Source organism: Thamnophis elegans, chromosome 5 (genome assembly GCF_009769535.1).
Source record: "Thamnophis elegans isolate rThaEle1 chromosome 5, rThaEle1.pri, whole genome shotgun sequence".
Classification (NCBI taxonomy): Eukaryota; Metazoa; Chordata; class Lepidosauria; order Squamata; family Colubridae; genus Thamnophis; species Thamnophis elegans.
The window spans coordinates 7,247,257-7,270,642 of record NC_045545.1 but is presented as its reverse complement, the minus strand read 5'-3'; the positions used below and the strand labels follow the sequence as shown (position 1 = coordinate 7,270,642).

Below are 23,386 nucleotides of genomic sequence, written 5' to 3'. Positions count from 1 at the left end.
GTAAACAAAAGCATATCAGTTGATGAGAATTAGTACAACTATAATGAATGTTTCTATTATTTAATCTTCCATTCATACAATGGGTTTATCTATTAATTAGATTTTGGTGAGCATGAGCATCTTTACCCAAGTGTCTTGATGCTATAGCAAATTTCATGAAAACTTCATACTATCATCTACATCAGTGTTTCTCAACCTTGGCCACTTGAAGATGTCCGGACTTCAACTCCCAGAATTCCCCAGCCAGCATTTGCTGGCTAGGGAATTCTGGGAGTTGAAGTCCGGATATCTTCAAGTGGCCAAGGTTGAGAAACACTGATCTACATAATACTACTATCAGCAAATAAATGTAACAACTGATTATTTAAGGAACAAAATGCAAGCATTATATATACCTACCCGTATTAACATATATGCAAGTAAGGAAAGCTGAATTTTATTTCCATGTTATTAATCTTGCAGTTAAACCAAACATGGTACTTCCAATGGTCTTGGAATTCAGAAAAAAAATGGCTGTCGTAACTATAGCACTGGTAAAGGTATTATATAACGTTTTGTACAAAACAAAAGCTGTGACTAGCTTTCTACCTCTATATTTAGCTACAACTTGCTATCTGTCCTTTGCAGCGTTAAGGTTGCAACAACCTTAAATCCCTAAACATTGCTTAACTGAGTTGTTTTGAAAAGTTTTATTTTGTCCTATGTTTTGTATGATACAATTTAACGGAGCTCAGGAATAAACATTCTGCAAACAAAATATAGATTTTTATCGAGGCGCGAGAGTGATTGTGGGAAAAACAATAAAGGAATATTAAATCAATTATGTATTTTATTTCTGTGATTTTTCCCATTTACGTGCTTAGGGGGCAGGTCCTTCTTCCCCAGGCAATGTATGAATGTTAGGAAAATAGACTAAGATATCCCCTTGTAGCTTTTTCTCTCGTGTTTCTCCCACCTCTGCTGCTCTTTTGTTCTCTCTTACAAGAAGATAAGAATCTCTTAACATTGAACTTAAGAGGAAAATATAAGGAAACAGATGTTTGCACCTTGGGTGCAAATTTTTGCTATTATTTAAAGTACAGCACCTTTTTAAAATATTCAAATATACAGTACTGTCATAGACCAAAAAAAAAACCCCAGTAAAATTTGCCCCGAGTAATGCCTGACTGCTTATGCCCCATAAATACTCTACAGACTGTGTAACTTTAATTTCCAACAGGAATTTGCAAGTCATGGTTATGAAATACTGCACTTAACCATCACAATTAGAGCAATTGTCGTAAGGAAGGCATGGTCAATGGCGACTCAGTTTATGACCATGTGGCTTAGCAACAATTGCCAATCCTAATTGCAGTCAGTAAATGAGGACTACTTGTACTTAACCGTAAGGTACCATTCTGGACACCAAAAAGTGGACCCAATGATCCTACCTAATTCAGGGGCTCATAGAGGTATTTAGGATATCACTCTATTTGCGCTTTACATGCAGTTACTTTATTAATAACAAGTCTTTATTTTAATATTATCTAACTGCTGTTTTTTAATGTTTATTTTTCTCGATTGAAATTAATACATTTAACAAAATGGGCTCACTCTCCTGTAAGTTAAACCTATTTAAATAACGAAACTATCAGCCACTCAAGGTACCATATTTTTTGGAGTATAAGATGCACCAGAGTGCCTGAGGGCAAAAAACAGCCCTTTTTTCACTCATTTTTGCCCTCCCCAGCTCCCAGGAGCACTCTGGAAGCCTCCTAAAGGCTATGCACGGCCATTTTTCAAAGGAGGCGGGGTTTTGGGAGGCCAAAAATGCTGTATTCAGTATATAAGATGCACCCAGGTTTTCACCCTCTTTTTTGAGGGGAAAAGGTGCATCTTATACTCCGAAAAATACAGTATATCGGATGAGTGAATTCTATTTTATTGCATTCTTAAATTAGCATAATCTTGTAAATCTGGACATACATCTTTTCCTGTCTTCCTTTACAGCCCATGTAACTGGGAAGAGTCTCTTCTGAGCTTCTTGCCCTGCCCATATTACTGCTGCAGTCTCAGTTGTCATTTACCCGACCATTCCCTGAATCGCTTCATACTGTCTCTCAAGGTCATTTCCATAAACCATTTCAGAGATCTGGAAGGATAGATTTAAATAATAAGCTAAAATGTTTCTAAAGTAGACACACTAACTTTTATCAATACAAAGTGAGTCTAAAAGGTTCTATCATTTACTAATTAAGATTGTTTTTCCCCCCCAAAATTTTGGCCCTACATAATTTTTTAGGCTGCCTTAAAATGTCTAGCATTGGGCTGTCATTTCACCACTATGTAAAAAGAAATAGCACTGATACAGTCAATTTGGGATAAGGACAGTGGCTCATGAGGGTAGGTTGCTGGGCTGACAATCGGCAAGCTGGTGTTCGAGATCAGGCTGCTACCATAGGTGGGGTGAATTCCCATCACATGCTCCAGCTTCTGCCAACCCAGCAGTTCAAAAGCACACAATCGCAAGTGGATGAACGGGTACCACTTTGGTGGGTAACTTAATGGGAGTTTGAAAAGAGCCCCCAACTGCATCTTCTGGGCAATAGTGATGTCACTGCCCAATCCTTTCAACCTGGAAATACTTACAACAGGACTTTAGTAGGAGTAGGAGTAGCAGCAGCAGCAGCAATACTAATAAATTTGGGAAAGATAAGTATACATTGTTGGTACAGTCCTAAAAAAATTGCATACAAGATTAGCTTTACCGTCATCTACTGAAAATATCCACATAATTTATTTTAAGAAACTTAAAGAGAGCTGCGCTTTTGTTTTTGCATGCTTAACAAATGCAACTAGAAACAGGTTCTTAAAAATACACACATTTAATGTTGAATTTGAATTCTAGAAAACAGTTCCAGCAATACAAACATGTCAACCACCATGACAAAAATGAAAACACACATCTACAATTAAACCGATAGTTTATCACATTCTCTCCCCTACCAGATTCCAATAGTGATCTTGCATGGAAGCCCTACTGCAAATACTGCTGGTGTCCAATGTGAATTACAAATATTGCAGAAAAAGAAAATTTAAAAACTGGTTGTGAATTATAACAAAACTACATTTTGCATTATTTCAAAAGACCAACATTTAAAAAGTAACCTGTTCTTATGAAAATATTGTAGCTATAGGCAAGGCAACTTAATAACTGAGATTGAGTAAATGGAAGAGACCCACATTTTTAGTGAAGGCAAGCGGAAGTAAATTTTAATTTTCACCTTTGTTCAACTAAATTTTCTGAAAAACCACAAGCATTGGGCAATGCCTTTTATCTATTCTTCCTTTGGCTCTGTAAAAGGTGATATTTTTCCTTGATAATCCTAACAGTATTTTTGTTTTTCAAATCATATAAATAAGAGCAGAGCAGTATTTCATCGGACAACTTTTCCCCCAATTATTTAACTTTTGTGTGACAATTCATTTTGTTGGCAACCCATGTCTAATAATTATCTCTAATTAAAGGAAGAAGCTTCAAAGTAAAAAGTTTTACTCTTTGGTTTAAAAAAAATATCAAAAATTCAGGTAAAGGAAAGCCACTACCGTGTTTCCCCGAAAATAAGACGGTCTTATTTTCTTTTGACCCCCAAAATATTGAGTGGGTCTTATTATCAGGGGGGGGCTTATTGTTGTGGGGTTGCCGGGTGGCTGCTCTCCTGTGAGCGGGCACCCAAAGACCCAGGCACAGCCTCAGGGGCAAACGGCTGTGTTGCGCTGTCGCAGCAGCGCAACATGCCAGCCATGAGGTGACCACGCTCAAGAGTGGCCACCCGGCAACCCCCCTTTCCAGCCGGGAAGAACGCCACTCACGAACCCAGTGATATCCCAAAGGTGCTAAGCCACGTGGTGCTCTGCCCTCCCCCCCAGCTCCCATGGTTTGACGCATTCGGGATACCCTTAGGTCAGTGCATGGCGCACTGCCGAGCTGGAAAGGGAGGTTGCGCGAGCGCCTGTTCCGTCCCCAGCTGGTGTCCCTCCCAACCTCACCATGCCCTGTTCCAGCTCTCCCTGCAGGGCTAGTGTGCCGCCGTGGCAGCAGTGCTCCGAGCATAACCTATTCTCCCGCTTCCAAACTCCAGAGATCCGCAGCCGAGTCTTTCGGCAGCAGCCACTCTGGGAGTATGCTCTATGATTGTGAGCTGGCTGAGATAGAGCGTACAACCATAGAGCATATTCCCAGAGTGGCAACTTCTGGAATGGAAGACTTGGCAGAAAAAGCCATGCAGCGGTGGTGGTGGGCAACGGCAGCGGAGATTCCCTGGCTCTGCAGGGAGAGTTAGGCAAGGGCATCATGAAGCTGGGAGGTGCGCGAGCGAGCAGAAAGGCCGCTTGCACAACCCCTCTCCAGCCATGCAGAGCTCCATTCACTGACATAGGGGAATTCTGAAGGCGCCAAGCTGGGGGAGCTGGAGGGTGGCGAACAGGTGCTCACACGGCTTGGCGATACCCCTAGGTCAGTGAATGGTGCTGTGCCTGGCTGGAAAGAGGGGTAGCCAGGCAGCTGCTCGTGAGTGTGGTCACCTCATGACTGCTCTGTAGTGCTGCTGCGATAGCGCAACACAGTCGTTCGACCCTGAGGCTGTGCCTGGCTCTTTGGGAGCCCGCTCGCAAGACAGCAACCGCCCGGCAATCCCCCTCTCCAGTTGGGCACAGCACTGCTCACCAACCTAGCTGTATCCCAAAGGCGTCAAGCAACACGAGCCTTTGCCCCACCCCACATTCCTGCAGCTTGGTGCCTTCGGGATACCGCTAGGTCGGTGGGTGGCGCTCTGCCTGGCTGGAGGGGGGTGGGGGTTGTCCAGGGGGCTTATTTTCGAGGCCGTACATTTTTGCCCACCCGAAAAATGTGGCATAGCCTTATTATCAGGACATGTTGTATTTTCAGAGAAACACGGTAAGATAAAAGTAAACGAGTCACTGTGGATTTTACTCCACTAGTAGTTGCCGATTTTATCCACCTAAATCCGCTTAATCCCATTTTTTTAAAAAAAACCTTGCTATTTTACACGTAAAATAGTTACCCATTTAAATGTGATTCATTTCTGATAACAGAAGAGGTAATTTTGTAATAAAATCAGTATCGTTACTTTAAATGGCAACATACTTAACCCTGTGTCATCAAACCTTTTCTTCCAATTATACTTATCATCACACCCAAGAGGATTGTTAATGTGAATCCTGCTGACTTTTGTTCTTTTGTTTTTTAGTAACTTGTAAATGATTTTACAATCAACATGTCACAAATTATTAGAATTCTTTTTTTATACAGAGCTCATGCTCAAATGTTCAAGTCTACGCCTCAATCAGCTAGGGTTCCCCACGCCAACATGAACTGATGCTGCAAGGTTATGCACAACCAGACTGCTTCATGTACAGTGCAATACTTATACATGTTTAGAATTCCTTCTGAGTTGAATGTAAAGGAGTTGAGAACTGCAATGACAAAAACTTGGCCTGGTGTAACTGCAGTTTCCAGGTATCTTTAGCAAGAAAAAGTAGAGCATGTACTTTTAATCTCTCCCCCTTCACTTAGATCTAATTTCATTAGAGGCAATTATAATAGGCCTTGGTTTCAGGTTTCATGTAATTGATATCCATTTTTTAAAAAGAGTGGGCATTTGCGCAGGAGAGGGATAATGTGAACCTGAGAGGCACTCCAAAATCACTGGGCTCCCATGTGTAGAACTGCAGCCTGGATTATTTTCTAAAAGCATTATGACATTAATGACTGCACTTACTGCCAGAATACCCAGCACTCATTTGACACATATTCTATACTATGTGGCAAACAACAGCACCCAATATAGCCTGAGAAGAAATGCTGCTGTGTAAATACTGCAACTATTCCTGATAAAAGACATTATGGGATATATAGTCAAAAGCTGCCCAATCCCATAATTTATATTGCATAGGTCACAATCACACATATATACACATGCACACGTATGTGTATATATACACATGCAAAGAATATATTAAAAAGACAACAAAGTCTAGTCACAGAGCAATTTACAAGCTCAATATATATTTTATACACTTTGCTTGAAAGATTTTAATATTTTACAGTCCTCAGCAGGAAGTATATACACTGCACTGTATGAAAATCTAGGGTTGTCAAAGTAGAAACAGTCTTTTGCAAACTTCTGGATAAGAAAAGATCAAGTATCTTTTTCAAAATTTGTCCTACCTACAGAAAATAGTCCCTACTCACAAAAAACATCCATGGAATGTACACTAGAGACAAGGCTTTTGTTGACTTGTGAATATTTTAAAGCAAATGAAATCCCAGATTCCCAACCCAACACAGTCTAGATCCTCATTTTAAACACATTAAGAATCTAGCCTTATTTTTTTAGTCAATAGGCCTCTTATGTGATAAAAAATTGTTCTGTTCAAGAAGTGTTAAGGCTAACTTGGTTTTTAATTTTTACAAATATCCATTTAGGCTCCCTTCTGCACTCCAATGTATAAACTCTGCCTATAAATAGATAAAGGGCAGTGCAGGAAATAATATTCAGCACTATAGTCAGGAAGCAGTTGCTCCTTCCCATTCCACAAGATACTGTACTTTCCCGTCAAGTGTAACCCGACGTGCCAAAACACGGTATTTTTCACCACAAGCTATCCTACCTGCAGCACCAAAGTAACTGGTAATAGAGTTCTTGAGATGATTAAGCTGCAACTCCTGATCTGCCAAATTATTCAGAATCTCTGTATTGAGTTCATCATATTGATAGTCATCTTTGCCTTCATCTTCTTTTACAATTTCTGGGTTCTGAATCTGGAGTGCTTTCCGTGGAAGACGTCCTCTTCTCCTTAAGTGGGGTATCGTGGATGGCCAAGTTCTTCCTGTTCGTGTCCTTTTTCTAGAATCAGATAAACTGCAAAGCACATACAATATTAATTTTAAAATTTAGAATATGTTATACCACAACAAAATCTACTCTACGCTTAATATCTTTGTTAGATACAGTAAAGGAAAGTTCAATTAAATGCTGAATCAAATGGAGACAAAACTTAAACTAGCAGTACGATTCTGGTGAGATTTATGGCCACATTTCATTCATGGATTGTTGGAGACAATTTAGCTCTCAGGATGTGGGGGGCTATGTTTCATATGGACACTTTATGTATGTTTTATCTTTTACAACACTATATATACTCAAGTAATTTTTCTGGAGCATTTGTTTTAGATTTGCACCACAGCTGATAGGAGCTAACTTGATTCTTGCTTTCTGTTAAGATAATTCTACTGCACAGCAAACAATGTTATTTAAGACATGACACATTCAGCCATATTACTGGAAGCCAGAGTGAACCAATGCATAATTTAATAATTTAGCCTGTCCATTTTTAAACTGATTTTTGCTCCTAAATTTGTCAAGGATTTCTAAAATAAGGAAAAGCAGATTCCTTGTAAGCTTGCCAAGAACATGGGTTTTCTTTCAGTGCATCTCATAAATGCAACCGCTTGTAAAATCTATCAGCGGAAATGATTTATATGATCATTTGGAAGGAAGTATGGAAGGAAGTAAAAGATCATTTGGAAGGAAGTAAAAAAGAGGGGAGTCTCAATCTTCTTTGACAAATTGGAGGCTAACCAAATCTGCTGTGGTAGCTACAGCCCACTCTCTAAAGTTCCTTCTTTTGGAGATGCTACTGAAAAACATTGGCAATTTTATCATGAAGACCCACATGAGTGCAATTTTTTTAAAACTTATTTAAACACACAGATATATCATTCAGAAGTACACTCCCACTACACAATTTCTGTTATTAAAAATCAGCATATTGTAGAAATTTAAAACTATTGAAATATTTAAAAGTCATACATGAAATGAAATGCTCTTATGTTAACAGCTCAAGATGGTAGATTGAACAGACTTTCTTCAACATATCAAGTATCTTTAAATAAAAAAAGCACAACTGAGCTGTACATATAGATGTTTGTAATATATGAAATACTGAACCTGTAATGCTTGGAAATACTGTTTGAGGTAGTTTCTTTTGTACTGGCAGCACCTGTGGATTCCACATCTGAGGTATTGGATGAATGTGCAGTTCCATCAGATCTTCTGAATGATGTCATACAATAAAAATTGACATAGACATTACAATTTCATATAACCTAGCATTAATCAAATTGACAAATATTAACTTTTGACCAAACCAGATTTAGTCGGTCAGAAGTAGGGTAATTGTTTTTCTAATTTTAAGATAAATACAGGTTAAAATCTCATTGCCAGAACCTTGAAATGAAAGCAAGTTCTTAAATTGAAATTATCTCCTCCCTTATTAGGCATGGGGGAAGGATATTACAATCCAATCTTTTATTTAAGTTTTTAAAGAGTTAAAATTGTAGGCAGGTGATCCTCATTTAGCAATTACAACTGGAACCAGCAAAATGGTTGTGAAGCAAAGCAGCCTTCGTGTGAAACCACAACTGGAGTTACAATCTTATTTCAGCTTTCCTTTGCTTACAAACCTGCAAAGATCATAAATGTGAGGACTGGTTGTAAAGTTAACTTTTTCCATCACCATTGTAACTGCGAAAACTCATTAAACAAGGCAGCTAATAAAGGATTGCTTGCAGAATGAAAATACAGTACTGTATGAACAGACCATATGCATCTGTTTCTGCTCCAAAGTACAAAACTCCATGTCTATTTACAGAATGGGAGATTATTATTACTTTTACAAAAGGGCACTCATTTCTTTTCTGTTTTCTGTATACTGGTTATCTCCCTTCCTGTAACGTTCCCGTGGTTCGCCCATGAGGCCAATGTTGAAAAAAGACAGGAGACAACCTTTCTCGGGATGGAGCGACCCAGATTGGAGTCTGAGAGCCCCTTTTATTGAGATAGGACAAAGGCAGGAGGAGCAATAGCATGTGCTTAAAAACAGCCTGTAAAAGTACAATTTCTAATCTACTGCTCAGACTATATATGGTTAAATCCTGGACATCAATGGTAGGGCACATATCAGAATGTTATGTTATGCACTATCAGGATGTTATGGCGTTCTAGGAGTTTGTTTTCTCCTGTGTGGTTCAGCGTGACTCTGCAAGCCCTAGTATGAACTGGGCCATGGGGGACACACACCTACACAAGGAACTATATTACAACACTTTCCCTTTTTTATTTTTTTGCCTTTTTCATCATATCACTCTTCAAATTCTCTTAATCTTCAGTTTTCCTTTGTTATAAGAAAAAAACATTATTTACCAGAGTGGAATGCAAACCCCTTACATTTCATCACATATGTAGAATGTGTGTGTGTGTGTGTGTGTGTGTATAAACACACACACATGCATACACAAGGTGTGGGGTGGGGTGCGGGGCTGAGACAAGTGTTTGCTTTGTTTGAATAGAAAGCTGAATGAATATTTTCCCATACATACCCAGTAGTGCTAGGAGAATCCAAAACAGGGGATTCTGGCACTATAACAGGTTCTTTTTCCTAAAGGAATAAGACAGATTTTTTCAGATTCTGTAAATATTCAACTCTCTGTTAACATTAAAAAGACAGTTCAACATGTTCATTTTTATTAAATAAGGAAATAATAAAGTAGGACTTATTTTATTAAATAAGTAAACCTGAAAACCACTTACCAAAATAGATGGCTCAGACATTCTTTGAATCATTTTTCTAGTATATGGGCCAGGGGGACGACCTACAGATTTTTTCTTCCCCTTTCTTTCTACACCATTAGTGACTTCCCTGGAAAAGAGTTTCAGTTTTAAACAGTAATATCGGTCTGTAATAATTAATTTCATTTCTGAAATTCCCTTTATAATTATATTAATTATGCTGACTGTTCATAAAAAGTAGATCTCTAAGAAGTGAAATATGAAAACAGGATATCAATTAAAACATGATATCAATTACACTCCACTAAAATCAAAAGAGAAAACCACTTTCAATTTATATTTCTGTGCTAAACTTTCACAAAACTTTCTAATCTGTCACCTCAGAGAGGAAAAATAATCAGAATTGTACTAATTGCCAACTGCAAAGAGATGATCTATCACAGTGTTTCTCAACCTTGGCAACTTGAAGATGTCCGGACTTCAACTCCCAGAATTCCCCAGCCAGCGAATGCTGGCTGGGGAATTCTGGGAGTTGAAGTCCGGACATCTTCAAGTTGCCAAGGTTGAGAAACACTGATCTATCATACCACATCCCCAAAGATTGTACTAAACAGTCAGGTCTTAAAGACTTTCCTAAAATGCCAACAGTATTGATCAGACTGGATGCAGTGCTATTCCAAAGGAGAGGGAACGAAGTAATAAAAAGGCATCTATTCCCTGAAGATGACAGTCCTTCTAAGACAAATGAGGCTCTCCTCACTAAATGTTATTGAACAGCCACAACTGCTGTGAGAAAGGAGTCCCGAAGATATTTAAGTTTCAAGCACGGTAAGTCTTTAAAAGCAATTACTAGCTGGCTTCTTGAATTGCACTAGAAGCCAACTGGCAAAGTGGGTAGTTCATGCAGTAGTAATGTTACTTGTCAAAAGAACTCTTTAAGTATAAGTGTCACTGCATTCTGGACCATTTGTAGTTTCTGGAAGGTCTTCAATGCAGCCCCAGGTAGATTAAGTTGTACTAATTCTATTGAGAGGTGACCAACGTATGGTCCAGGAATGGCCATAACAAAATGGAACACTACAAAGACCCTGAGCAGAAACTTGGGAGCCTGAAATCTCCAGGTTATGAACTAGTTCAGCCCAGGAGATCACAACCCTCTTCAGAATGGAAGATGAAATACCACTGGGTTTAGAAGTTTTTCATGCTCACATCCATTCTATTTGCTGGGACTGACCCAGGGTCTTTCTTCAAGATGACCACAGCTTCTAGGCACTGAGATAGCACCTTAACTCTTATCTCTCGTTAAGCCCAGGGTCAAGCTATACAGCTACATCCGGTAAACATTGATGATACTTAAACCGATACTGGCAAATAAACTTTTTCAACAGCTTCCTGTTAAACAGGAAGAAAAAGAGCCGTATGGCAGTCCAGAAAAAGAATCTGAGTTCAACTTTCTCCTGTCACTGCTACGCGCTGGAACCATCCCCAGAGGAAGGAGGAAAATCAATGCAACACAGTAACCTTGATTCTGAATCTCCAGAGATGTTTCAGACAGATACTGCAATTGATGTTTATCAAAGGTTGGCAAGAAATTAAGTAAAACCAGGATTGCATCAATCCTTTCCCTATAGGTAATCCAAAGGAGCTATCAATTCAGTGTCAATATATTATTCAGGTAAAGGTAAAGATTCCCCTTGCACATATGTGCTAATAGTTCCCGACTCTAGGGGCCAGTGCTCATTTCCGTTTCGAAGCCAAAGAACCAATGCTGTCCAAAGATGTCTCCATGGTCATGTGGCTGGCATGACTAAACGCTGAAGGCGCACGGAACACTGTTACCTTCCCACCAAAGGTGGTCCCTATTTTTCTACTTGCATTTTTTACCTGCTTTCGAACTGCTAGGTTGGAAGCTGGGAGAAGTAACGGGAGCTCAATCGTTACGCGGCACTAGGGATTCCAACTGCTGACCTTTCTGATCAACAAGCTCAACGTCTTAGCCACTGAGCCACCGCATCCCTTTTATTATTATTTTATTTTATTATTCAGGTACTATCATCCAAATAAAAGTAACACAAAAATGCTGAAAAAGATGCTGATCAGAGGCAACCTGTGGACATATTTGCAAGAATCGATTATGCAATTCTTTTAAAAAACTGATTAGATTTATCACAACTGCTTGAAATGTAAGAATAATTTATTAGACAACATTCCTTCAAAGTAGAAAATACAACACTTCCATTCATCCTCCTTGGGATGTGCTTGTCTACTGAAGTAGTATGGAGTACTACTTTGCCGCTCCGGCCCTATGGAATGAGCTGCCCCCGGAGATCTGGGCCCTACCCACTCTCATGGCCTTTCGCAAAGCCACTAAAACCTGCCTTTTCCGGTAGGCCTGGGGCTGTTGACCCCTTGATGGTGGTCCAGCCCCGTCTGATTGGGTGTCTGTTGTGTTCCTTTTTAACTTGTTGTATCCCATTGTTTTAATAATTATTTTTAATTCTTTTTTCATTCTGTAAGCCGCCCGGAGTCCTCCGGGATTGGGCAGCATAGAAATTCAATAAATGAATGAGTATTGATGTTCTTCTACTAATCTGTCCTAGCTCAAGATTTCAACAAGTTTATTTTCTAGGCCATTGATTTCAACAAGTTTATAGAAGATAGCCAGCTATGCAATATACTCCTTCCATTTGCTGTTGATAGTCAAAGCTTTAACCTGAGCTTAGCAAGCCATTTTGCTCAAACATAAAGACAGGTTTTGAATTTACTGCACAAAACTACTCATTAACTCTTGGCCAATTCTGTATTAAGATCACATATAGTTTGTATTTGCCAACTTGATCTGGATAAATATAGCATATGCTTTGTACTATTTAATAGTACCTATTTAGATCGAGCATTTTTATGGTACAGTATGCAGAGACCACTGCTTTAACTACTACACCAAATTGGTTCTTTATGCTACTCTAACTGTACAAGCTCAACCTGGCCTAACATGGGCAACCCTTGACTCCACAGCCTTTAGGACTCTGCTTATTTCCAGTTAGTCTTTGTTGGGAATCTACATACAATTCTTTCAGCTTCTCGCTGTCATTTTATTCAGTTCTAGTCTATTTACCTCTGATCAGGCACAGCCTTAGATGATTTTCTGCCTTTAATTTTGAACTCATGGGAAGTTCCCTCAGGTTCTTTCTCAGCTTTAAAAGCAGCATTTGGTGGGCAAGGAGGAACACGGATTCTTAAGCCAAACAAATGTTTCTTCTTCTTTATTTCCTTCCCAGACATAAACCTGCATTTCAAGATATTAAATGCGGAACATGAAAGACAAAACTCATTTCTTCAGACACGCAGCTCCATTTATTAACAAATGCATGGCATTACTCACAGCCTGCTCAAATGCCAACATTGGGAAAAAGATAACTAAATCTTCATATAACTTATACTCAGAAATAAAATCTGACTTAAAACATTTAGGTAAACAATAACAACCTGTTGCAGCTATACGTTTTTAGATAATGTTTCAAAAAACTTTAGACTATTATCTGATTAAACTAAAGGAAATAAAAGAGAAAATTGTATAAAACCCTTATTGACTTACATGGTCTTATAATCATTTAATGCCTCTAGAACATGTTCATATCTTTCAGATTTTGGTGTGTCTGCCAGCTGTAAAGTATCAAGAAGTGATTTAATCTACTGAAATGTGCACTAACATCCATAAGCACTAATACCTGACAGTTCAGAGAGAGATAAAATAAAGCAGCATTCTAGAATTTCTTATGTAACGGGCAAAGTTCTAAAATACCTACTGTAGGATATTAACAAATAAGCAGGGGAACGGAAGTTTAGTTATCTTCATTATTCTACAAACAAAGCATTGAATAAATTGTTCTGTATCTATCTGAATTGCTAAATATCACTTGTGTTATGGGTATAGTTTTAATAGTGAAATATAAATACTTGGTAAAATATGAGCAATCTGCATTCTGTTTCCGATAAAATAAATATTTTAATAGAAGAATTTGTTGAGGAAATGACCACTGGATGCTGCAAATGGCTACAAATGCTGGTTGGTTTCCAAGCACCCAAAATATAATCACATGATTGAGGGTGCAGCCATTGAAACCTCAAAATGCCATCATAAAATTGTTCTGGAGAGATTCCTCATAACTGTGAAGAGATTGTAAAGTTGCTTTGAAATTCAAACTTCTATCAGTCACAAGAACACATTTTATATATTACCATATATAAGATAAACAAAATATGTGGATTATGTGTAACTCTAGGAGTGGCAGAACCTGGGGGCACAGTTAAAAGAGGGATCAGCCTAGAATCTCTATGTGGCCAGAAGCAAACTAAGGTTACCTCCCTTGAATTCTGTTGGCCCTTATATAATGCCAAGCAAATGCTAAGCATTAGCATTTGAGAAGATTCCTGTGCATAGGTATAAGTAGCAATAAATGTTTAATTGGGTCTTGATGTGTGGACCTGATCTTTTGCATCTGACATTAACTTTCAAATCTTAAGATTTTTTAAAGACAAATAAAACACTCAAAAGAAATAATCTCAAAAAAAAGGTTCACAAGCATGTCAACAAACTTTACATCTAGTACAATTTTACCATAGATCGAACAATTGTTAAAATATATCTACGCAGTTTAACTGTTTGATCTTTTCAAGCATAGAAACACATAAACAACACCAATATTTCAAAAACTTACTTCACCGGGATGGAGTCGATCCCAATTTTCATTAATGTATGTCATGAGTTCAAGTTCTGAATCAAAATATTTCTTTTTATGAATAACACTTAGGTTGTAAAGGCATAGATGTGCTATGTCTACCCTAGAATTCAGAAATTTAAATAACAATTAGCAAGTTTTAACATTTTAGATATGAGAACTTTTAACTGTCTAACTCACTGCAGCTGACTGGCCCTGTCCAACTCGCCCCAACCGACTCACTCTGGCCAACTCGCTGCAAGTCAATTCAATGTGGGATAATGTAAAGCAAGGCAAGGCCCACTGCAATTCACTTATCCCTCTCTTGAAGAGAGGGATGGGCCTTGCCTTGCTTTACATTTGAACCTACTCAGGTTAGAAGTCCTCGAGGCTGGAGTGAGCTGCAATTTTACTTGCCCCTCTCGAGTTATCCTGTGTTGAATTCTCCCATGGCGAGTTGTCCCATGGTGAAAGAGCTTGCGGCAAGATGCCAGGGCAAGTCAGCTGAAGCAAGTTGTCCCATTCTGTAGATCAGTGTTTTTCAACCTTTTTTGTGCAAAGGCACACTTTTTTCATGAAAAAAATCACGAGGCACACCACCATTAGAAAATGTTTAAAAAAATTAACTCTGTGCCTATATTGACTATATATAAAGTAATTTTCCCACGGCACACTAGTGTGCCGCGGCACAGTGGTTGAAAAACACTGCTGTAGATGACAGGCACAAGTATTGTCTACCAACAACCAGCAGATCTATTTCACTAAAAAAAAATCATGCTTTCTAAATATTTTGTTTTTTTACTTTCTTAACTGAAACCAGAAGGGAAGAAGATAACAAAATTAATATATCCATATTCTAATTACATGTGCAAAGTCCATTCAAATAATAGAACTACAAAATTATTTTTACAGAGATGTACAATGAAATACTGAATATTTTTGCCCAAGATTGATTTAAGTTGTACTTACCACTGCAAGGGTAAACGTTTGAGGTATTCTGGTCCAGAACTACAAACTGAACAAATGAATGTATAAAACCTTAAAAAAGAAGTTTAAAAGGCATACTCAGTGTGTGAATATATTTGCTTTTAAATTGTACTGACAGCAATTCATTTGACAAGATATCTAAGACTAAATCTGTTTTCATAGTTAAAGTAAAACAACGCGTGATAAATAAAATATTGTTTTCAAACAAATAGTGAAAAGCCTGGGTCTATGTTCTTATCAATCTTTTAAATGTTTTTATCCTTATGATAAAACTTGACTCAGGGAAGACCATAAATTGAATACGTCTAACAATGAACCGAAATAGTAGCATATTTATTTATCAATGCATCAATGTAAATATCAGTTTGTGTCAGAAGCATCACAATTAAAATAAGGCATACCAAAGGACATAAAATTTAAAATATAAAAGATTTAAAATATGTACAAATTAAACAGATCTTGCCCAGAGAATCACAGTTACAAACATGGAGAGTAAAGTCCTTCCCAAAGGGTATACCTAACACACAACAGAAAATCAAAGAAAAACATCTTACCTATCACCATACAGCATTGGCTTCTGTAGGCACTGCACACAAGCCTCATGGAACCACTGCTTACATTTGCAGCACTGTAGCATCTTCAAATACCAGCTTCATTAACAGTAAGAAAAAACAAAGATTGCTATACAGTAAATGCCCTGCTAGTAAATCTAGCAGAAAAGCATTAAATGTGGTTACATGATTATGAAGTTTGGAATAAATAAACAAACAAACAAACACACACACACACACACACAAAATAGACTATATCATATAAAAATAAAAGTTCTCGGAAAAAATGGAGTGCCCTCCTATTTCATGTTATGCTCAGTTAGCATTTCTTAAAGTGGCTGCTTTAAGTAAAATAAAATGAAAGCTACACCAGTAGTAGTTATATGAGAGTTGCTCCTGAAGATTTAACTGGTCACTATGCATTCATTGATACTTCTGCCTTTTGCAGACTTCATCTTTATTCAACATAACACAAAGGCAGAGTTTATACAACAAGCTAAACCAAAATCAAACACTGACATGTTTTAGCACTATGTCTTAAACCAACCAACTTCCACATTTATTCACTGAAACTTGATCCAAGTTTATAGTTTAACTTTTTTCCCCCATACAAACATCAAAAACTCAAGAATAGAAAATATTCTGAGAGCCTAGTACTATGCTCAATAAAGCTGTTTTATGGCATATTTATGAAACACAGCACTTGGCCTTACACATAGTCAAATAAGAGAACATAGAAAGAGAAACTGAACATATATTTTCATAAGCATGTCAACTCCTTACTCTCCAGGACCTCCACAGTAGCAATAACACTGTTGGGCATTTGTTTTATGGCCTGCATCCCATTCAAGGTCAGCTACATTGTAAGGCAATGTTTGCTTCATGACCTGCAGTGCTTTAGCATTTGGTCCTTTCTTAAGAGCGCCGCCTCTCTAAAATAAAATGCATTAAACCAGAAAATGTTAGTATCCAATACCATACAAAAAATCAATTTTCAACTGCAATTACTTTTTAAAGTAATCAACTTACTTTTGTTGTTGTTGCAAAGACACACTGCCGGCAGAGCCATTTATCGTCCGAATCTATCACATTAGAACCGATATTTGGTGTATGACACAGTTGATGATAACCTGAATTAAAAAGGAAAAAACCTTTTTAAGAAGATATAAAGCTATGTACATCTTTGTCTCCCATATTAAAACCCATAACCAAACATTTTAAATTAAATGTTCAGATACTAGAAAACACAATAGGAGACATTGAGAACTGCATAAATATAATAAACATCAATAGAAATGCCTATGCACTTAGGTTTACAGGTAGTCCTTGACTTATAGCCAATTGCTTACCAACCATATGAAGTTACACAGACCTGCCCAGAGGTACTTACAATCCAGTTTCGAAGTTCCAATGGACACTCCCTATGGCCGTGATTGTATTTTGGACACTTGGCAACTGATCCACATTTATGGCTGTTTGCAGCACATGACGATTTATGACAGTGTTTACCTTCCAGATTATGGCATAAAACACCCACTGGGTACGCTGGGTTTGCTTAACAATCAGTGTATTTGCTTAACTACTGGGAAGGAGGTTGCAAAATTGGACAAAATCACGTACTGGTGACCTGCTTAACGACTGCCACAACTTATGATCGTAATTACGGGCTCAATTCCAGTTGTAAGTTGAGGACTACCTCTGCTCATCATATACACTAATACATTTTTAAGATGTCTAAACTTATTTTTTAAAATTACCTTGACCACACTTATCACATATAACCATTTCATTGGGTGCTTCTGAATATTCCTCTTGACATATTGTACAGACCATTTCCCCCGTTTCAGTAGCTCCTAAAACAACAAAAAGGCATGGCTTCATACTACGTTTTACATTTTGAACACTGATTGCTAAGTCCTGACATGTGATTTAGGTTTTGTTTTGCATAATATGTGAACCCAGCCACTCTGGTCTGTGAACCATGACTTAGAACAGTGTGAATTCAGTTGTGTTTTGACTGGTGTATTTGAGATCAAGAGTTATAAGAGACCTATGCATTCTATAAATCCAGCAACTCATCTGTCTTTGGGTTATATATGGGCCACACATATTTTGCATTCAGCACGTTGCTCCCCTTATAATTTTCATCTCTACTTAGATCAATTACATTTCTAGCTCCCCTTCCTCTTTACCACTCACCACTATAGGTAAGTGACAGCTGAAAAATGGTTAAACCTTTCCTCATGTCTGCTGCACTCTGAATCTCAACTGGAAGGAATGTAGTATAGTAAATCCATTTTACATTAATTACTAAAGGATCAAATCATCATCATGATGATATAAAGTTCTTGCCTGTTTGTATGTCCTTCCAGAGAACCCAGGACTTGGAACTGTCTTCAAATATAACGAAGCAGCTCTGCTTAAGTTTGTTTATCTGAAATACAAATAAATTTGCAGCCATAATAGCAATCTGCAATTTTGCCATAAAATGTTGTAAGCTAGGAGGTTAATTAAAAATGGATTACCTTTTTGATAGTTCCAAGATAAAACAAGCCATCTGACCATCTGGCTAGGACATCTTGACCTTCTTCAAATTTGCACACTGGCTTTTTCGATTTTTGTCCATCCCGTGAGGAGAGTTTGGTCAAGGATATTGGTGGTTTTTGGTTTTGGTGCAAAGGAGACCGCTTGTGGACCACTGAATTACCCACCCCCGTAGAGTCTCTAAAATACAGACATGCATAATGAACATTGGCAACTTCTAAAACATTAAAAGCTAACGTTTAAACCACAACAAATTTAACTGAGAGTGAGACTTATATTTAATCTCCAGACATATCTGAGATAAGAAGATGAAGCCATATGTAATTTTTTAAACTGGAAATTTATTGTAATACAATATACATTAAAGAAATATGCCATAGTCTTAAAGACTAACAATTAAATCTATGACTTGAGTGCTTATTATTTCTATATTGTTCATCTAATTTGCTAAAGAAGTGCTTACATCTTGGTTTTCTCAGATACTGTCTCAGTACATTTCAAACTGTATTAAAGCCTACACATGGCAATCTTACTGCATTAAAAGGAAAAATACTTTTGGCTATTATCAAAAGCCTGTCTATGTAACATACATTTTGTAAAATTATTTAGCAGCAACTGGTTACTAGTATGTGGTTTTCATATTTTTACATACAATACAGTATTCAGCATATAATCACTTCTATCACTATGCAAACATAGTGTTCTCTTGGTTCATTGAACCCTTGTATAAACACTGAAACAATACATCATAACTAAAGCATTTGCAAAGATATGAAGAGAAATAAACAGCCCTGATTCTTTTTAATTTTGCTGAGGATGAAGGGTCAGAAAGCAAGAATTCAAACAAAAGTGTTATTGCCAAATTCAGTGTTCTATTCTTTTTGCAAAATAGGAAATATTTACTTTAAACTTCCACAGAATATTTCATATACAATTGGACAGAAAATAGAAACAGGCTATAAAACTGAGAGAAATAATACCTTGTATATCTTTAGATATATTAACAGGGATAGACAATGTTGGCACAAAATGCTAAATCCCGATTAACTAAGTTAATTTAATTGCCTGGATTTGAACACTGAACTATAAGTTATAACTGTATTTTTTCAGGAGGGGGGTTGCACAACACATTAAGTTAGTTTTTGGAACTTGTTTCCTGCAAGAACATATTCAATGTAACAGAAGCTGCATACATCTTAATAAGCAAGCAAACACACACACACAGGGAGGGGAGGGGGAGAGGGAGGGAGGGGGAGAGAGAGAGAGAGAGAGAGGGAGAGAGAGAGAGAATAGGTGAAACAATCAGATGACAGTTAGGCAAGGCTATACAGGAGCAGAAGCAATTTCTTTATTAAGTGTGGTAGTTAGCAATGACAGAATTACACCTGGCTGCCATACATTATTTCATTCACTTTTAACATATCACCAGTATGTCTCAATTATTTAGTCAAATTTCTCTTTCCCACTTCTTCCATTCCCCCATAAGCTCAGTCCCAATTAAACAATTGATTAAAATTCTGGTCAAGCTTACTGTAATTTTTTTACTTACATTTGTGGAATTCCAGTTCTTTCTATCCACATTTCTTGACTGGAATTTCAAGACCTATTTTGACTGCCTAGGAATAGTTGTGAATGGTGAGAACTCCAATTTCCTAATATGAAAAATGATGTCACTTGGCTAACACTCCACAAATACTGAAAGGAGCAAGAGCAAAGGTAACAAGCTCTTTTAACAGCAACAATGCTGTTAAAAGATATAAACAGCTTTGCCAGGAAACAAGAAAAAATAGGAAATGGAATAATAAGCACAACACACACATCCTGCCAATATATAATGCTCTCCCTAAACATTTTTAAGCTAAGAATCATCAAATATTATACTCTTTTATCACAGAGCAATTGCTCTGGGGAGAGGCTGTTATGTCTTTTTTGTACCTTTTATCAGCTCTATATATATATAGTAAGCTGACTATCACAGATTTAGGGTTCCTAATATATGGTTGTAGTTAATGTTAACATTAACAGTACACTACTATTCAGATGCAATTTGAAAGGATAGTGCATAAGCAAATTGAAAATATACAACTCATTACATTAGAGAAATGCAGCTTGGGGGGGGGGGGGGTTTGTATCAAAAGCCATATTTGATTTTATGTGTGTGAAGTGCTGAGGACTATAGTACAAAGCACAGGTGGCCAGGATGAAATCAAAATATTCAATTTAACATTTTAAAAATATAGTTAACCTGGTTGTTCCCCATGTAATTAAAAATTCTAATTTTTTTTTAAAAAAGAAACAGTTCAAGAGGGTGGTAGGGACTGTAATAAAAGCCTCAGAGGCTGCAGGTAGCCTCAGGTTGTTTACCCCCTCCCCCACTGTACAAGATCAAAGCTGCCTTTTCATTAATCCAAACCTTTCTTTTCTCCTTTTGACTCATAGACCCTTTCCCCAAAACACACATTTAACCAGATCACTTACAAAGGCAGAAACTGTGCTAACGCTTGATTCGTTTTAATTTTGGTCAATTTTTTTTTAAAAAAAATATATGATTTAAAATGATGTGTAATCCCACTTTATGGGTTCAATATACTGTCAACTTAAAAAGCTAATATTCATTAATTATGTTAAACAAACTCTGAAAACACGCACAAAGGGGTACATATAGCAGTTGTACAACATAAAGCAGGAGGAAGGGGGAGGGGGGGTAAAGAGAAGCTGTCTGAACTAAAATAAAATAAAATAAAATGCTGTCTGGGGGGGGCAACAACAGTGCTGCAAAACCTTTTTAACCCTAGGTCCCATTTATTATTAGGCAAATAATTAATAAGGTAATTATCGGTTAATCAATCACACATCAAAATAATGAGGACTAGCAACCCTAGGTCCCATTTATTATTAGGTAAATAATTAATTAATAAGGTAATTATCGGCTAATCAATCACACATCAAAATAATGAGGACTAGCATACTGTGGCATATTTAGTATAGCAACAAATTTACCAACCCCTTCTTTTGGAACGACCTCTTTTTATCGGCCCTGGAAACAAAAACGGAAAAAGGTGATTTCCAGTCCCATTTGCAAGACCGAAATTATGGCAATGCAGAACTTCCTCCAATAAAATAAAAATAAAAATATGATCCCTGACGAAGATTCTTCGCCTTTGTTTGGCTCGCCTAGTTCACCCAGACGCCCCCCCATATATTTATTTATATATTATGTTATTTATGTGTGTGTATATACATATATACATATATATGTGTGTGTGTGTTTTTATTTGTGCTGATAAATAAATAAATAAGCACAAATAAAAAAACACAAATATAACAAAGGCAACAGTAAAAATATTGGGTTTCTGTCGTGATGGACTCTTGTGACGAGCCAAAGGACAGATGATGGAAGCAGTTAGCTTCCTCCCATAATTGGGGCTTACCAGGGGTTGTAAAAAATCTAATATATATATATACATATATACATATATACATATATACATATACACATATACACACACACACATATACACACACACACACACACACACACACACACACATATATATATATATATATATATATATATATATATATATATATATCCACCCCAGCTACGGTTCATGTTGCATATATATATATATATATATAAATATATATATATATATATATATATATATATATATATATATATATATATATATATATTAGATTTTTTATATATATATAGCCACCCCAGCTACGGTTCATGTTGCAGCGCAATTGATGCCCACACCCACCCAACCCACATCTCCCTCATAGAAAACTCGGCCCGCGGGGGCCGAAACGTCGCGTTCCCTCTCGGTCCCCTTTTCCCGCAACGTCAAACCGACCAGGGGGGAGCGGAAATGTCTCGCAACGTTTTTTCCTTTCAAAATCAATAGATGGCGGGATCGGGGAGGGGGAAAAAAATAATAACCGGGAAACGGCAAGAAGAGCCGGTTTCCCTTCTCCTCCTCCTCCTCCTCCCACACACATCCCGACCCTGCGATTCCTTCCTTTTGGACACCTTCCTCTCGGCTCACCTCATTCGGTCTCTCCAGTTGGGCCACTCGCTTCATGCAGGGAAATCAATGGCGCTCTGTGCGCTCTGATTAGCCCGAGAAGCCGCTTCTCGGCCGGGCTTTCTCGCCGCCCTCCGAAAGGGCAAACCCGTGAGGGGAAGGGGAGGAGGGGGAAGGGAAGCCAACAAGGGGAGGCGGGGGGGGGCTCAAGCCCTCACGGGCAGCCCGGCTCCACAACAACCCTTCGCCATTTTGCTTTCCCGCGGAGGAGAAGCTGGTGCATTGTGGGAAACACAAAGGAGCCGCTTGGGCGACGTCGGAGGCGGCGGCAGCCCCGCCTCCTCCTCCCCCCCCTCCCCTCCCAATCCCCTCACAGCCGGCCGGCCGCGTCGAATCAGCGCCCCGTTCCTCTTCTTTCTCTCCCTCCGCGGCAGTGAAGAGACCAGCCCGCCCGCGGAAGGATATCGTCTCCTCCGCCATCTCGATAAGTCGGTGAACAAAGAAGGACTATTTTTTTTCAAAGAAGGACTACTTTTTTTCCAAGAGGCGTTCCTCTCCTCATTTGCCTCAGGGCGCAAGCGGGGCGGGGGGGGACGGGCATAACGTTGAAAGCGAAAAGGGGAAATATTTGAAATTTAAAAACAAAACACACACGCACACACACACGCAGCTCGATTTAGCGTCTCTCACAATTTTAAAGAGCGTAAAAGTCACTTGAACGACCAAGGTTCCTTTTTTTTTGCACGCCCGCCTGGCTCTCGAATGTGTGGTAGCGGTTTTTTCTTTGTTGTGTGTTATTTTGTTCTTCAAACGATTGTACTACTCGCATTTCTAGAGTTCCTGTAACTCCTGTGGGATCCAAAACAACAAGGACGGAAATCATATTGGGGATGGTGGGGGAGAAGAAATCTTTCACAGAAAAG

General features: G+C 38.1%; 1 protein-coding gene across 5 annotated transcripts; it reads right to left on the bottom strand.

The window, feature by feature from the left end:
- Positions 1-5,237: 5,237 nt before the first annotated feature.
- On the bottom strand, positions 5,238-22,762 carry MTF2 (metal response element binding transcription factor 2). 5 transcript variants are annotated; one of them, XM_032217444.1, is made up of 17 exons: positions 22,485-22,762; positions 21,437-21,469; positions 19,982-20,084; positions 18,414-18,612; positions 18,241-18,322; positions 17,646-17,741; positions 16,918-17,018; positions 16,672-16,820; positions 15,892-15,987; positions 15,320-15,388; positions 14,351-14,474; positions 13,228-13,295; positions 12,748-12,918; positions 9,654-9,762; positions 9,443-9,501; positions 8,013-8,117; positions 5,238-6,923 (listed from the first exon to the last, which is right to left on the bottom strand). In XM_032217444.1, the coding sequence occupies exons 3-17, from the start codon at positions 20,011-20,013 to the stop codon at positions 6,569-6,571; spliced, it is 1,815 nt and encodes a 604-aa protein (XP_032073335.1). In that variant the 5' UTR covers positions 20,014-20,084; positions 21,437-21,469; positions 22,485-22,762; the 3' UTR covers positions 5,238-6,568. The 5 variants fall into 5 exon arrangements, with proteins under 5 accessions (XP_032073335.1, XP_032073337.1, XP_032073334.1 ...); XM_032217446.1 differs by having other exon boundaries at positions 19,982-20,048; XM_032217443.1 differs by lacking the exon at positions 19,982-20,084.
- Positions 22,763-23,386: the final 624 nt, after the last annotated feature.

What these genes read in the sequence shown, in the direction of transcription:
- MTF2 (XM_032217443.1), bottom strand. An exon ending in TTAAATGATTATAAGACCAT is followed by an intron (nt 12,919 to 13,227) that starts GTAAGTCAATAA and finishes CTTGAAATGCAG; the next exon opens with GTTTATGTCTGGGAAGGAAA. An exon ending in GATTCTCCTAGCACTACTGG is followed by an intron (nt 8,118 to 9,442) that starts GTATGTATGGGA and finishes GACATCATTCAG; the next exon opens with AAGATCTGATGGAACTGCAC.